At 43.5% G+C, this 16,739-nt stretch overlaps 1 protein-coding gene across 2 annotated transcripts in view; it reads right to left on the reverse strand.

Annotated features, from left to right (window-relative positions):
- Positions 1-16,739, reverse strand: part of Myof (myoferlin) — a 151,351-nt gene that overhangs the window by 85,678 nt on the left and 48,934 nt on the right. For both annotated transcript variants that reach the window (XM_046449805.2, XM_046449804.2), the window contains exons 6-13: positions 8,090-8,256; positions 7,080-7,208; positions 6,537-6,599; positions 6,397-6,447; positions 5,239-5,269; positions 4,634-4,749; positions 3,816-3,942; positions 2,492-2,595 (exon numbers count right to left, since the gene is read on the reverse strand). In XM_046449805.2, the coding sequence (XP_046305761.1) occupies positions 2,492-2,595; positions 3,816-3,942; positions 4,634-4,749; positions 5,239-5,269; positions 6,397-6,447; positions 6,537-6,599; positions 7,080-7,208; positions 8,090-8,256 (788 nt within the window). The remainder of the gene's footprint in view (positions 1-2,491; positions 2,596-3,815; positions 3,943-4,633; positions 4,750-5,238; positions 5,270-6,396; positions 6,448-6,536; positions 6,600-7,079; positions 7,209-8,089; positions 8,257-16,739) is intronic.

Below are 16,739 nucleotides of genomic sequence, written 5' to 3' on the forward strand. Positions count from 1 at the left end.
ATCAGTTTACTTATTATTTATATACTTAGTGACCTGGTTAAATTTTAGACATTTTCACCCTTGGTGCAAGGGATCTAACCCAGGGCCTTATACATGCAAAGCATACTCTCTACCACTGAGCTATACCACCAGCCTCCAAACTTTATTTTTCTTGATAATGATTTGGTAAAATGTGACATGGATTTAAAGTGATTTTTCCTTCTTCTGTGCACCAACAGCTTGTTTTTATTCATGTCTTTAATTTGTTTTTAATAGCCTGATGTCTATTATTAGATTAATGTAACAATAAGAGTTAGGTTTATTGAGTATTTATCATATGCTGTCTGAGAAGCAGCTCATCATTAACACATCCAAACAGATTTTGGATCCTGCTCACAGCCTCCTCCCTACCCCAAAGCTCCTGTCCCAGTGTTCCATCTCTGTTCATTTAGTCACTGGGCCTTAGGACCAGAGTCGCACAATATTCCTCTCCCCTTAACAAGTCCCTCCCAGTCCAACAGTAAATCCTGATGCTTGTATCTTCGGGTACATCCTAAAATATTTTTCCCTCAGACACCTGTAGCTGGCTCCTAACTGAATTCCCACTTCCTCTCTTGCCTTCCAACTTTCATATCACTCCACCTGTAACATCTTCAGTGAGCTCTCAAAGTGCATTTGGAATAAGGTCAGATCCCTACCTGGCTAATAAAGCACAACCTGCCCCACCCCTCACATCTCTCTGACCTCATCTCTTATTCCCACCCCTGATGCTTGCTCCTCTCTGGCCACACAGACATTCCTTCATTGCAAACATGGTTCCTTGGCCCCTTCCATTACTCTTCTCTGTCTGGAAGCCCCTGCTCCCAGATATCTTCACATCCAGGATTCTGCTCAAATATCACTTCCTGAAAGGTGTCCCACCTGGTAACCTTACTAGACACCCCTCCCACATCAATCACATCTTTTCTGTAGTTCTAAGCACTATCTGAAAACAAAATTATTCAATTACTTTGCTTGTTGTTTGTTTGTTATGGTTTTAATGTGTTTCCCAAAACTTCATGAGTTGAAACTTAATACCTAAATTCAAATATATACATATGCACATATTTACATGCATATGTGTGTGTGCATATATGCACACACACACACATATATACACAAACACATATATATGCATACACATATACATACTTTTTTTTTTTTTGGTACTGAGAATTGAATCCAGGATTGCTTTGCCATTGGTACATCCTCAGCCCTTTTTATTTATTTTGAGACCAGCTCTTGCTAAGTTACTGAGGCTGGCCTTGAACTTGCAATCCTCCTGTCTCAGCCTTCTGAGTCACTGTGATCACAGGTGTGCACCAACACCACTTTGGGCCCTAAATTCATGTTAATGGTATTTTGAAATGGTGGCTTTGGGAGGTAACTGGGATTTGATGAGCCCTGAGAGTGAGGACCCCTGGTGGCATTAATGACTTTATTAGAAGATGGAGAGGGATCTGAGCTACACCCTTGCTGATAATGCTCCCCCCCGACTCCCCAAGATATAGCAAGAAGGCCCTCACCAGATGACAAGCGGATGCTGGTGCTATGCTCTTGGACTTTCAATCTTCAGAAACATGAGCCAAATAAACTTACAGTCTTTAGAAATGATCCAGTCTCAGGTATTTCATTGTAGCAAGAAGAAACAGATAAGTCAGTCCATCTGTTTCTTCTAGGCTCCATGAGAACAATGGCTATCCCATGGACTCATTTGTACAGCCTCAGAACATGGGACAGTATCTGGTACTTAGTAGGCTCACAATCACTACTTCTCAAATGAATTGACCCTCTCGAAAATCCTATGAGATTATTATTACCTACAGTTCAGAAAATTTAAAACTAAGAAATTAAGAAATGTTCCCACCTGCCTCTGAAATGGGGCAGACCTGAATTTAAATTGACCTAGAGATGAAGACTTTCCCTCCATAGCCCCAGTGACTCCCTGAGGAAATAACACTAAGTCAGTAGTGTGTGACTTTTGGTGGTTACAGGTTCCCTTACACCAAGAGTCTTCCAGCTTTTTCCAAAAGACTGGGATGGGGTGTCCCTGCACAAGTCTCCAGTTTCAGCCACTTGCGGGGGAAACAGCAGGTTAGAAATGTGACAGTAGCGGGCAGCTGGGAGCCTGGGGGCTACACTCCACCATATTTACCAGGGATGACCGTGGTCGGCTTGGAAGCTTGCCTAAGAGAAAGATAATACTTAGACCCGGGAAATAATTCCAATAATTCCATGGTAGCTTTCACTATTCCAGTCTTTCAAAAGGCTGAATTTTCTAATTTGAGTCCTGCATACTTTCCACTCTAAAATAAAGCTGGGGAGAATTCTGGTGTGTTCCGATTCAGATAATCTGTGTTCCTGCAGAGCAGCCCACTCATCAGGGGGCTATTTTAACAAAGAATAAGCAGGAATTCACTCCAAGGAAAGCACCATGCTTTAAATGTTTATTCTGAGAGGATCACATACAAACCTTTTTCCCAGCAAAGGAAACTTCTACAAAAGGGTCCACAAGGTTTTTCTTATCTGCAGTGCCACCAAATATTTCCTTTACCGTCTGTGAGAAGGCATCATCCACTGGAAAGGAATATGTCACACAGCAGAGATTAAATCTGATTCTCTTAAAAAATGGAAATTATTCAGTAAAATTGTAAAATTTCTTCTATATGGGAAAATAAATGCAGTAAGAATCGTTCCCTATGGTGGTAAGCACTAGTGGCAGAACTTCCCTTTGTCTTACTTGAAGAGGGAGAAAATGTCTTCTCCTTGCAAAATCTATAGAACACCTTGAAAAATAAACCCATAAATTATGATGTTGAGAACTGATAATTTATGGAAGAAGAAAGTAGAATTTTAAACAGTCCAGTCAGAGTAAGACTCAATTATCAAACTTAGGTCTGGTTTTAATTTGGAAAAGATGCTTCAGGTCAAAGTGACATAAGTCCAGTTCTGACATTGTAGAGAAATTCAAGAAGATTTGGCATACTCGTAAATAATATAGTTGTAGCACATCAAATCGATTACAAACAGATCTCTCTGTTTTAACAAACTTGAAAGAACCGAGATCAACTGAACAGGTTAGTATAGGAAGTATAATGTGAAGCTTAATTTACTTTATTTAAGATATTTTGGGGGGAAAGATGGTATGGGGGACATTCTAGGGTCTAAAAGAAGGGAGAAGGATTTCCAGGTAAAGAGATCCATGGTGGATGCAGTGGGTACTACCTCCAGTGGATTTAGATGTCCCTGAGCCCAGCAGGAAGCAGACAGGTTGGGCAAAGCAGGCAGGATGCTGGCTGTCAGCAAGGACAAGAGAGACTGAACTGGTCTTCATAAATGGAATCACTGTAAACTATTCTCTTAAATGTGAACAGTCTCCTGCTAAACATATCATACTATAATAGGAACAGAGTTCTGGTTATTGGCACTTTACCACCCTTTGCTCAGCTATTTTTAACACTCCAAATAGCAAACACACTTACTTGATTATAAAATTTCATGCTTTCATTTGGGGTAAAGAGATTTAGAAGTGCTGACTGCTCACCTTTCTTTAGCATTCTCTAGAAGAAGACAGAGCATTGAAGGAAGAAGAGATAGGGCAGAATGAGCCAACAAGGACCATGGATCAGCAGCACTAGCTGCCCAGGAGTCTGCTCAGGGAGCTTTCAATGGGGCCAGATGAATGAAAATAAGCCCTTGAAGACCCTTCAGAAGAAAAACCTATGATAGGGAGCACCAATCAGTATCTCATTATGCACACAGGTGATAGACTGGGAAAAAATTAAATCCATACATACTCTGGGGAATATCCTCAGCCCGGTAGATTTTCAGCAGGAAGGTCACCCACCGAAGGGCGATGCCAGCAGGGAGTAACAAATTGCTCTCCACATCATCACTGTCGTTATCACGATCACGTTTTTCAGGCTGTTTGGAGGCACATGATTAAATTACACATACAGAACAGTAGCACTTCTAAAAAGCCAACCCGATGCTTGTAAAATGAACCCAATCAGAATTTCCTCTAGGATTTCCTATGCTTGGGGCTTAAGATTTCAGGCATCAGTTTCCCTTCCACCTATCAGCTGTTCTATACAATCAATGCTGATATGTGTGTGTGTTTTTGTTGTCTTATGAGCACCAAATAGTAAAGTATTCTTTACTGCCCATTCCTCCTCCTTCAGCTAATGCTAAGGCTAATATTAATATAACCATCAATTAGGCACTTTCGTGTGTGTGTGTGTGTGTGTGTGTGTTTCTTCTCTGGCACTTTCCATTTGCTGCCCATTTTCCCAGAATCATCACAATCCTTTAGGTGGCATTGCTTGATTCTGCGAGTAAGTCACACTCTGTAGGTAAAAACCAATCTTTCTGATGTTGCAAGGACACTGTGCAAACATGCATGTTTCCCGAATTAAACACTCACTTATAGACACCAGGAAGGGAACTGAGTGAGCTAGAATGATCATCTATCATGAAGGAAAGACCGGCTTCTCAGGAATGGAGGAATCGGAGTGGGGAAGGTGAAGAACTGAAGGCAACCACAGGGGACCTCTATCTTAGTCCTTGATCTGCTTTTTCGTGAAAAGAGTAAAAGGCAGAGAATTTAGAGACTCACGGGAGGCTCATCTCCGGTTCCCAGGACAAACATGCTGACTTTCATGTAGCCTTTAGCACCTGAGCTGGTATCTTCAGGGTCATTAAGAAGAAGCCATTTCCTCATGACAGCATGACCTAAAACAAAGGAGCAGAAGGACAGGGACACTCTAAAGAGATGCTGGTGGGTCTGTGATTTTGCCTTTTAGAAGCATTTCCTTGGAAGCTTCATCAGGACACACCAAGTTCCCCAGGCAAGCCTGCATGCAGATGTCCTCTGTTCTGTGCTCTCTTCACCCTGGCCCCACCCCGCTGTCCTGGTGTGACTCAAGTACCATTCTCTGAACTCTACTACTGGATTGATAATTTGATCTTGATAAAGATATCCTCACAAAACATAGAAAATTGCTTATTTACAAACATTAAGACAAAAAAATTAGACATCCACACTAAGCTACTGTTATTCATTTCCAGTAAACATCCTTTCCCAATAAGAAAACATTTTTTTTAAAATTCCTTTGGCTTTGATTCCCTTGATCTCTAAAATTTTCTTGACTTCTAGCATCTCCCTCAGAGTTAGGAGGAATTACTATGAGACTTCAGATTGATGAAGAGAACATTACTTACCAGGTTCATCATAAACGAATCCAACATCAATCTGGGGAAAAAATAATTTAAAGTAGCTTAAGTAGATTTTAAAATCAGTCTAATCACTTCAAAGAAACCATCAGTATCATGTTTAAATGAAATATTCTTGACTAGGCTTAAATTTGCTTGAGACCCAATATTTCCAGCTTACCTTCTTTGCATCCCCCCATGCCTGATGTGAGGCACAGAGAAGACCCTCAACCAACAATTTGTTATTGAACAAATAAGCTGTTCTTAAGCTGGAAGGGACCATGAAAGTAGGGTGAAGAATGTGTCCCAGTTTGCTTGAGACTTTCCTAGTTTTTAGCACTGATAGTCCCAGGCAAACTGAGATCATTAATCACCCTACAGGATTTTACCTAGCCCAACTTCCTGCCCATTCCTCCTCCTTCAGCTTATGCTAAGGCTAATATTAATATAACCATCAATTAGGCACTTTAATGTGCAGGTGCTATGCTAGGTGCTTTACATGTATAAATCATTTAATCTTCACAGTGATCCCACTTTACTGGTGAAGAAACTAATGATCAGAGAGGAACTGGGTTTTCCCCCAGGACATAGGGGTACTTGGTGGCAGACAGGGTACAAACACAGATCCACCTGACCCATATCATCCTGTGGGACTTTAGTGACCAGAGCTGCTTCTTTCTCGAGGCAGCACATTCCCTGTAGAGTTGTTAAGAAGGAGCCAACCAAGTCTATTTGTTTTTTAATTACAGTAAGAATAGTTGGCAATCATGCTGATTCTCTTGGCCAGCTTGGCTTTCCTTCCAGACTCCAGATTTATGACAACAGGTTTTGTAGACAGGGTTCTGGGAGTGCAATGGTGGACTATTTGCCAAGGTCAAGTTCTCTTTCCCCTTGTAGCCATGGATTTGCTTCCATCCACAGTAGAAGGCTGGCAGGTGCCTGAAGCAGGAGTTTCAGAGCTTCTTGCTTTGGGGTACTGTTAAGTGTTACATTTTAGAAGTAGACCAGGCCTAGGCAGTCCTCAGCACGGTTCATGCTGTTGATCCCTTAAACATAACCCTAAGATGTCACCACGATGGGGACTCAGACCTGGCTTGGAGGCAGACTCACTATTATGAAAGTTCTTATCTTTATGTAAGTTCAGTGAAGAAGACTATTGTCACTCACCTTAAATTCCCCCATCAGACAATCTGCCCGCAAAGAATGGGAATTGTAAACCTGGAAGAAAGAAGAGTGATAGAAAGATGATGGCCTTCATCTGGCAGTTAGTGAGTGAGCTGCACTTTCCCACTCTCTGGGCCTCTTACCCGGATGCTGATGATCTCATCCATCAGTTCAGAAGGGGTTATGTGGACATTGTAGAAAAATAACTGTCAAAACAACAGAAAGCATGTTTAAATGTTAGTGGGGGGCTTGGGTTTAGTGGGATCTGCTCATTATTGTTTTCCTCTAACATGTATTATTTTTATAGCTGAGGAAGTTTTGCCACTTCTCAAAAAATGGATTATTTAGTTACACAGAGTCATCCCTCAGAGACATCCTGTAATTAGAAAAACAAAGGTAGATGTAGGTGACATCACTTGCTCTATCATTGGGGTGAAACTGCTGTACAAACATCAGAAAGATGTTGCTCTGAGGATCAATGATGAAGCCCACCAGGTGATATCATGGTGAGATGGTTCTTAACTTTGTAGGTTTAACCGTTGACCTTTACCTTGTCTTTACATGTCGTCTGCTCACATATCTGCAACCCCCTCCCACGGACAGGGCAGAGATGGCAGGAGGCGGGAGAGAAGCACATAAACAGGATATGCCCGCTGAGCAGGTACATGCATTCTTTGCCCACTTACCTCATCAAAAAATGGATTGTTCCCTCTCTTGATTCTTGTTCGGTGTGTCTGGCCACAGACGTGAACTTTGACCACAGGCCTTATGTTGTTGCCACTTAATTGGCGGCCCTCAATCACTCTGACTCGGATCTGCAGCACAGAAGGGGTGTTGTTACTGATCCTTTCCAAGTGTGTGGTGCAGGAGAATCCTGGGGGGTTGCTTCTGCCCTTTGGCCCATAAGGATGGCTGAAAGCAGGCCAGGACAGCTTGGCCATGTCCTGGTGCTCACATGCTGGGAGAAGCCTCCCTTGATCATTCCTAAGATAGGAACTGGGATTGGGGTGCAGAAACCCAGAGCAGTTCGGCAGGTTGAAATCGTTCTGAGTTGGCCTGGGAAAGGTGGGATGGGGCTGAGGTCACTGCTCAGACTCCAGGCCCTTACCTAGCCTTCCTGAGCCCTGATGATATACTCCCTTACTCTAGAGCTCTCAAGTCTGAAGCAGTAACCAGAGCTGTGCAACACACAATGTCTGTGTTTCTATTCTATGATTAGCTCTTGCCTACCTCCAAAGGGAAGGGAAGTTCTGGTTTTATTCCTGGGGAGAACCTCATCTGGTTTGTTTAACTCTATTTCTGCATGCCGAAGATGGAGAGCACCTATTGGATTCACACCCTGACATCCCCCTGTTTTTTTAGGGGGGGTGGGGTATTACTAGGGATTGAACCCAGGGCCTTGACATGATAGGTAAGCACTGTACCACTGAGTTACACCTCCAGTCCTTTTTATTTTATTTCAAGACAAGGTCTTTCTAAGTTGCCAGGCTGGTCTTGAACTTGTGATCCTCCTGACTCAGCCTCCTGAGTAGCTGGATTTTGTAGATGTGTGCCACTGCGTCTGGCCCTGACATTCCTTTTTTACCAGATAAGGCATAGCCCATAGAAATAGGTCCATCACAGTGTCACTGCAATTACTGGAACGTGGGCCATGGGGTGGCTGAATGAGGATGCAGAGCACCTGGGCTGTATCTACCTGGAAGTCTTGCGGCTTATTGGACAGCATCCGCCGGCTGCTCTTTCCTTTGGTGAGCCTGCGAGCAAGCTGCGCTTCTGAAACTGCCCCAGCTGGCGCCCGAGGCCCCGGGCCCCTGACTGTACCATCCAATCTGTCTTCATCACCTGCGTCTTCTTCCTCTTCTCCTGAAATATAAAAAGAGAATCCAGTTAGTCCTTGGCCTGAAAATGTCTGAACACTCCAATTCTGGACACGGAAAGTCTTGCCTACTATTAGGTTTTCAGAGTCTCCGAGGTGGCAAAGGAGATGCTCTTGGTAACACTGACCTGGGGCTCAGAGACAGTTTCTTTAGGGAAATGTGCTCAAGGTGTATCACTGCACTCATCTGGGTGCCTTGGAAGAGACCAAGAGAAAGCCAGAGATCCCAGACATAGAGGAGGAATCACTGGCTTCTCAGGAGCCAGCTTGAGGTCAAAGGGACACAGAAATGAAGAAATGCAGTGGAAAACTGGAACTTGCAAAGAGGGACTTCAGCCCCACCCTTCCTGGTGTGGGTCTTCCTCCAGAGGTCAGCTCAGGAGCTGCCCTGGCTCATTTACAACTGAGCTTCCTAATTCACAGATGCCCTCTTACCCTCGTGGCAGAGGCTGAATCCATGTCATTTTATTCCTAAGCAGAACAAGGTGGTCATGTTGCTCTCCCTTTGTCCCCTTGGTTTGCACAGAATGCTTCCTGGGAAGCAGCAATGTGGGGATTCGGGGGAGCTGGAGCAGTCAGTGAGCAGCACAGATCAAGGGGAAAAGGGGTGCAGAAGGAGGAGGGGAATCAAAGGAGGAAAGAGTCCTCTCATATCCTCTCATATGTCCTGCTTTACCACTGAGCCAGGGTGAACCTCCTCCCCTCGTAGATTCACTCTTGCTGAGCCTGTCCTCACCTGGCTCCTGTTCTTCAAAGGTCAGCTGTGACCTCCTGCTAGGCTCAGGGCCTGCCCTGGGTCCTCGTGCTTGGTCTTCCAGAGCATTGGGCACTGGGCCATGGATGCATGTTTGGCTCACTGTGGCTCTCCTCTCACTTCTCTGAATCCTTTTGGCCTTCCTTGGACCCTTCTTCCTGGCTCCTGACCAATGCATGTGACCTCCTCCCCTGCCCTCTGCTCCTTAACTTGACACTCTGTGGATCCCCACTTCACACTTCTTTCAGGGCTCCATAACTCCACAGGATGTCAGATGAGAAGGGACCTTAGAGATCCTCAGTCCAAGTGACGGCTTATCCCATTTTACAGATAGAAAACTGGGGCTCAGAAGCTGAAGTGCTTGTCTGTGGCAGGTTATTGGGAGCTGAGTTAAACCCAGGACCAAGTCTTTGCCCTGCTTTGCTGACTTAAAACTAGGTTTAAACCCAGGCTTCAGGTGAGTAAGGTGCTAGCCTCCTAGTGCATCAACATCTTTGTTAAGATATCAGGGAGACCTACAGAAGCCAAAGATGGGGAACAGTTCCCTTTGTCCTCTGCAAGATAATCTAGCAGGGGCTCCTATTTTTTCCTATTCTTGAAGAGGCTTTAAAGGGGGTTGCCTGCTGCCTGGATCCAGGCTCTCAGAATGTCCTTCCTCCTAATCTCCACAGGCAAGTTCCTTTCCTCCCTCAAGTCTCAGCTGATATAGACTGTCTTGCAATAGGCCTTGCTCACCTCACATCCTCTCTGTCCCAATGCACACTGTTCTTTCTGGTCCTCACCTCAGAGTCTTGTACCTACTTATTGACCCACAGTCCTCCCCCTCTCCCATATATTCTTCAAAAGCAGGAACTTGACCTTTCCTTCTTTTTGTAACTTCCCCCAGGCCTTACCCCAATCTTGGTACATGGAAGGGGCTTGAGAGGGTGGAATGGAGGGCAGGGGGTATATCTGACCCGGCACATGCCTTCTGGAGTTCTTCAACAGTTTGGCAAAACTACTGCACAGTTCTCAGGAAAGAGAACTGAAAAAGCTGAAGGGTGCTCACTCAGCCTCAGGGAAGCACAGAGGGTCAACACTCCTTCTGCAAACCTGTTCCAGGCTGAGCAATGGTCAAGGCAGATGGCTTTCAGGTTCCTCTAGACAACGAAGCCTAACTTCCTTTGATCATTCTGAGCCCAAGTGGGACTTCCTCCTTGCTGTGAATTGTTCCCCTTGAGGTTGGTGGTTAATTATGGCAGCAAACAGGAGAAAAGTAGGGCAGGGCTGGACTCTGGACATGCATTCATTAAGCCCCAGATGGATACTCTAGCAGACTGTGGGTAGTGAAGAACCCAAGGCTTCTGAAAACACCCTCTGCTATTCAGACTTCAGGCCAAAGGGATGGAACAGAGGGAACCAGAATCTCTGCCCCACAGTAGAGGGATATCTGAGCAGGAAATCTTTTTATGCCAAGGAAGCCACACAGGATTAAACAATGCTACACTAAGTGTTCCACAAAGAATGAGGGGTAGCAGCGTAATCTGTTTCATTATCAAACATTAGTGGCTTCTCTGACTTGCCCTGTTCATGAGACCAGGAATGAATTTTATCATAGCCAAGTGGATCTACAAAGAATGAGTCTTTTATGACCAGAGGTCAACACTAGGCTGGGAACCACTGACCGAAAAAGAAGTTGCTGGTTGTAATTGCTTCCGAGGACAGTTTAACAAAGTTCTGTGAACTGAGTAGCTTAAAACAATGGAAATTTATTCTCTTGACAGTTTCAAAATCGAGAAGTCCAAACTCAAGGCGTTGTTAGGGACACATTTCCCTGAGCTCTTGCCAATTCTTAGCATGACTCGGCTTACAGCTGCAGAACTTCAACTGCTGCAATTGGAGCAAGCCAACTCAACAACCATGGCTCCGAGTGGTGTCTCTGCACTGCTGAATTAGGCTTATTTAACTGGATATCTTCGCATACCTTGCTTTTCTTACCCGAAATGCCATTTTAACCATCTTCCCATAATCCCTCGCATGCTGAGGTCCCACTTCATCCCTTCTGGCTTCGAAGAAAAAAAAAGTGACATGACTTTTCTTCCCTCTGTGTCTTTGTCTCCCTCTCATGAGGGATCATGGTCTGCTTACCTCATCTTTTTTTTTTTTTTAACCCAGGGGCATTTTACCAACTAGCTACATTCCTAGTCCTTATTTTTTATTCGAAAGAGGGTCTCACTAAGTTGCTAAGTTGCTGAGGCTGGCTTCCAACTTGTGATCCTCCTGCCTTAGCCTCCCAAATCACCACAGGCATGTGCTGCTACACCTGGCTGACCTCGTCTTCCTTATTACATATGCAAAGACTCTATTTCCAAATGAAGGGTATATTCTGAAGTTCCATGTAGACATGAATTTTCAAGGAACATTTTCAACCCACTTGAGAGGTCATCTCCTGAATCTTTCTAATCTTTCCCATTTGCTTTATTATTCCAACCACACGGGCAGCCCCCAATCCACTGACCACACCACCTTCCCTGCCCCCATCTCCTTCACATCTCCTTCATGTCTTCACTTTTCTCCCATCCCACGTGGGAGTCCATGGCCCAACACTGCAATCACTCCCTACCTTCCCCTTAACCCCTCCCCACCTATCACTTTGCTGTTCTCACATGTTCATTTGACCCTGTACTTCCCCCACCACTGCACCCACATAGCTGAACTTGGCTGAGGACACATACTTACTGATGGGTTTCACTTTAATTTTATGATCACAAACCTAAAGTGGACTCAGCAGGGTTGCCTGGCCATCCTACCACATTTCCAAGGCATCTGTTTCAAAGCTTTGCTGGGTCCTGATCTGAGATAGCTGTAATTAACCTACAAGGTCAATCACTTCAGCTTTCCCAACTCCCCATTTTTTATTTAACTTTTTAATTTAAGCTTCTTTTTAGCCTCATTGTCTGCCAATGACCTTGCTTCTTATTTCATTGAGATAACAGTCAGATGAGACTTTCTGCATTCTTCCAGCTCCAAATCCAGCAACCTACCTTCATCTGCCTTCTCTCCTGCTACCATCCCTGACATAGCTATGCTCCCTAACTTGAGGCCAGCCATCCATGTTTGCACAGATCCTTTTTCCTTTCGCTATTCAAGATTTTGCTTTTGCAACACCTGCCTCTGGATACACTCATCAGTTTCCTCCTTTTAATGGATTATTCCCATCAAAATACAAACATGCTGAACTATCACAATTCCCCCATCCCCCTGCTGCATACATGCAAAATTGCACTGACTCCACAGCGCCCCCTATAGTCACTGCTGTTTTCCCACCCCTCTTAACAGCATACTGCTCAGAATGTTTTCTCACATGGTCCACTTCCTCTCCTCAGATTCTCTATCCAGCCCACTCCGATTAGGTCTTCACCTCATGGCTCCAATAAAACTACTCTTGCCAAGGTCACCAAACGCTATCACATCAGGTCATTCAACGGTCTTGTCTCAAGTCTCCTCTTTATCCGACTCTCCACAGCATTTGTTCATTTAATTCCTGAACCGCTTTCTGCTCTTGGATTCAACCCACTGGAACAAAGCCAGACATCTGGAACAAAGCCTGGCATCTGGAATGAGGTAACCACCATGGGAACTTCCATCATCTCATCTGCTTACATGAATTTTGGCTTTCCTCAGACCATTTTAGTAGAATCTTAGAACATCAGGGCTGGAGGAGACCCTGCTTGTCATTTAACCCAATCTTCTGATGTTGTAACTAAGGAATTTGAGGCTCAGAGAGGTTAAGTGACAGCCTGACAGTGGGACCAAGCCTCAAACTCAGATCTGCTGGCTCACTATGGTTCAGGGTCCTTACAGTCCCTCTCTAGCTGTGACAAGGTCTCCACATTCCCTTGTACAAATGCCAGCCTGCCTCCCCCAGAATCATGATGTCACTGGGTCACACTCTGTCCTCTTCCTGAATGTCAGTAACCCCCATGTGACCTTTACTTAATTACAAGTAATGCTTCACTTAACATTTAAGAAGTCTCTCCATCACAACTCCAGCAACTTAACAAAACACATCTTCATAATTCCTGAGATATTCTGTACTCTTTTCAAAAGTTCTACAGCAACATTCTGGAAAGCCATCCCTATGTGAAGTCACTTGTGTCAGTGACACTTTGTTTGCCCACTCAGTGCTGAAGAGTTGGCAGCCCTAGGACACCTTATGTTATCGTCATGCTTGCCCTTGGTGCCCCCAATCATGCCTTTCCCAATGGATGTCAACTTCTCTCCCTCTTCCTGGATCTCATGTTCTTCACCTCTAGCACTTCTCCTATCAAGCAGAAGAGAATGAGCTATCCGTCCCTCAGATGTCACCAGATCTGCAGGCCATCCCTTTTTTTTATTCCATCTCCCCCATCTGTCAATACCTTGCCAGGGAAGGGAACCTGTTAGAGGTTCCCAGTGAAGCCATCTCTTAGGATGACAGCTGGAGGTCTGTTTGCCTAGTCACCACAGGCTTCCTCCTGGCCTGGAGTACAGAACCTCCACCCCTACCAGCAAACCCCTTTATCCAAACACCTATTCCTTTCCAATCCTAAATAGAGAGGCCTTTCTAGAATATTTTCTGTTTGGTTTTGTTTCATCTGTTTTGCAAGAGTTCTAGAGGGAATGCCTTTCTCTGCCTGTGATATCAGTTTTCCTTCTCATGCTCAGGTCTTATTGGGTGGTGGTACTGGTCAATGCAGAATTTTTACTACATTGAACAATGCATAATCAAGTCACTATAAACTAGAACAAAGGGCTGGTATAACATGATCTTCAGTGTAAGTTGAAAAATATAACACAGAATGAGAAAGAGTTTGTTTTGAAGGGAGAAAGCATGTAATGTTTTGGAGATAGCATGCTGACTCATCTGGAATGTGGAATTATAACTTTTGAGGGTTTCTAAAATGTTAGAAGTTATATAAATTAATGTGTCTTGTTGTAAGCAATTCATTTTTTCTCCTCACTCCAATTATTGGGCAAATAGCTCCAGATGTGCCCCAAGAATCTTCTGGCATGGTTCTAATATTTAGACCATGCAAAGGTACCACAGAATAGCCTCTAAAATGCAATGATATAAACACAGGCTTGTAGGGATACCCTGGAAGCATCTGCCTTTGATGAAGAAAAACTGTGAGCCAGTCTAGGGAACGTTGCCCCATGAGCTCTGTTTGAAATACAATGTAAACCAGGTTAAACACAAATAAATTGCTCTGTCTTCTTTGGAGGAATTTATTATATTCAGCTCTGACTATCATTACTTATGTTCATATCTTTTGACTACAAGCTTCTTGGTGGCCAAACAATGCCATTCTCACCTCTGCTTGTGGCATAAACAGGTGTCAGTGTTTTCTGATCTGGATCAAATGTAGTTTCAAGCAAAAGAATTTTGTTCATGGAAAGAAATAAATTTGAAGCAAAGAAGTCTGGCTATGAATGAATTTTTACATTCCTAGAGTTGGACAAAGCACAAATTTAACAGATGGTTCTTCAAAAATAGACATGAGGTTTTAAAAATAGTTCATTCTGGCTACAGGAAGGTAGGCTCCAGTCAAGCTGATTGATAGATGATGAGTCAAGTCACCATGGTAACAGGTTCTCAGCTGGCCAAATCTTTATTCTGGATCAGCCCACCCCTCTGTCTTGGCAGCAGTCTCCAAGCTAGTTAAGGAAAGGGACATCTTTGACATCACACACTTTCAGTCAACTCCCAGTGGCCCAGAAGCTGTACCTTCAAGTCATCTTGACATAAGGACTCCAAGAAAGCATTCCTTAAATAAGCCCGCAAGGGGTTCGATTCCTTCCTTAGTCTATGATCATAATCGGTTTCTTTAACTTGCAGTGGTCAGTTTTCCAGAAAATCTTTACTTCTGTATTCTGTTATTAATATTTTACATTTCTCTTTTGCAGGAGTAACTTTGTAAATGGTGGTATTTAAAATCAACACCAGGTAGTTTTCGACAGTGGTCATCTCAGGAGGATGGAATTGTGAGAAATTTCCTGTTCTGTGTCTTACAGTGTCTTTTCTGTGTTACTTACATTTTTAATGAGCAGATACTTCTTTTGTATTCAAATAATGATAAACAAGTAAAATTTCAAAAATCTGAAGATAGAGAAAATAGACACTTCTTTAATATAAAGTAGTTAAATTTCTTTCTTTCTTCCTTTCTTTCTTTCAAGAGTCTATCAAAGGGTAAAAAACTAATATGGGCCAGTTGTCCTGTTTATGGCATCAAGGCATGCAATAGCAAGAGGTATGGTTTTCTTGCTTTACTTCTGTTTCATGCTTCTTGGTTTTATCTTCCCCTATGTTGTTTTCTTCTTTCTTTTCTCCCTTCCCTTTGTCTTCTCTTAGTATAGAACTCAAAGAAAATTTCTCTTAGCCTGAACATAAAGCCCACATTCTGAGTGCCACCCTTGACCCAGCCTTGGTAAATGTTCTTTTTATAGAAACAACAGCACTTCCAGATCAAAGAACCTTGTTTGTTTTTTTAAATAAAGAAATTTCAGTTTGTCCTCTTAACACTTAAACAATCAAATTGCTCTGCAGAGCTAGGTGGCTCATTTGCAGCAACGCTTTTTTGATAGCCAAATGCAAGAAACCCCAGTGAGGGATCATTTCCATGTCTGTCCAGTGGTATCAGGGATTCCGAGAGCTTCTAAGGAAGACCTTAGGTGCCTTGGCCCAGCGGCCTGTTACTGAGCCAGCCAGGGGTCAGCTTCCAGGGTGTGGGCAGACTTTCTCAGTCCACAGGGCTGCTAGGATGTTAGGAGTCCAAGCTGACATTATGCCAAGCTGTGAGGAGGAGGAGTCTCAGGGAAAGGGAGCCTTGGGTGAAGAGAGCCTCAGGCAAAGAGAGCCTCCGGTGACAAGGATTTCTCTGCAATGGGGTTAAAAGTTCAAGAGTTGCTGCTTTGCTCATATCTAAGAAGGCAGAAATTTGCTCCAGGGAAATCTTATGTTTGTGGCACTTGCGTTTCTGGGTTTGGGCTCTTTTGAGTTAATCTGAGAAGACAAGATCTCTCTCCCTGTAGCTTAAACAAACTGCTTGTTCTCAAAAAACTTTCTGCTCCACTGGGACAAAACATTTTTTTTTTTTAAAATATTTTTACAGTGAAAACATTTGATCATCTCAATCTGACTCTGGGCCAAACAAAGTAATTCTTTTCTAGAAGCTCTGCTTTGCAGAGGAAATAATTTGGATGTCATACAAACTATGTTACCCAGCTGAGCTATGATTATAAGTCATCCACAATTGTTTTTGTAATAATAGCAACAATAATAATAGTAGCTACCATCAGTGCAGCCATTATTGTGTTTAATCCTCATAACTTTATAATTCACACCTTCTATAATTCTTGCTTTACAATAAGTAAAGTTGAGATTCAGAGAAGTTAAGGGACTTACCCAGGTTTCATGTCAAATTAACAATGGACACAGAATCCAGCCAAGGCCAGGCTGACCTCAAAGCCCTTCCTTTTATGGGAGATGTTTTATCTCCAAGATAAACAAAGAGTCTTGTCATGAAATCTGACTCAAAGTGCCTGGAGGGCAGGAGCTGTGTCCTAAAGCATTTGTTACCCCCTGCACTTCCCCACAGAGCAATAGCATTCAAGAAACCCAGAAATCTTTTTTTTTTTTTTTTACTCCACATATATTAATAAGGTATGGCACCAAGCTCTGAAAGTCTGCTCTTTTAT

The sequence above is a fragment of the Marmota monax genome, unplaced genomic scaffold (genome assembly GCF_021218885.2).
Source record: "Marmota monax isolate L192 unplaced genomic scaffold, Marmota_monax_Labrador192_F-V1.1 WCK01_AAM20220418_F8-fsc00004, whole genome shotgun sequence".
In the NCBI taxonomy this organism is placed as follows: domain Eukaryota; kingdom Metazoa; phylum Chordata; class Mammalia; order Rodentia; family Sciuridae; genus Marmota; species Marmota monax.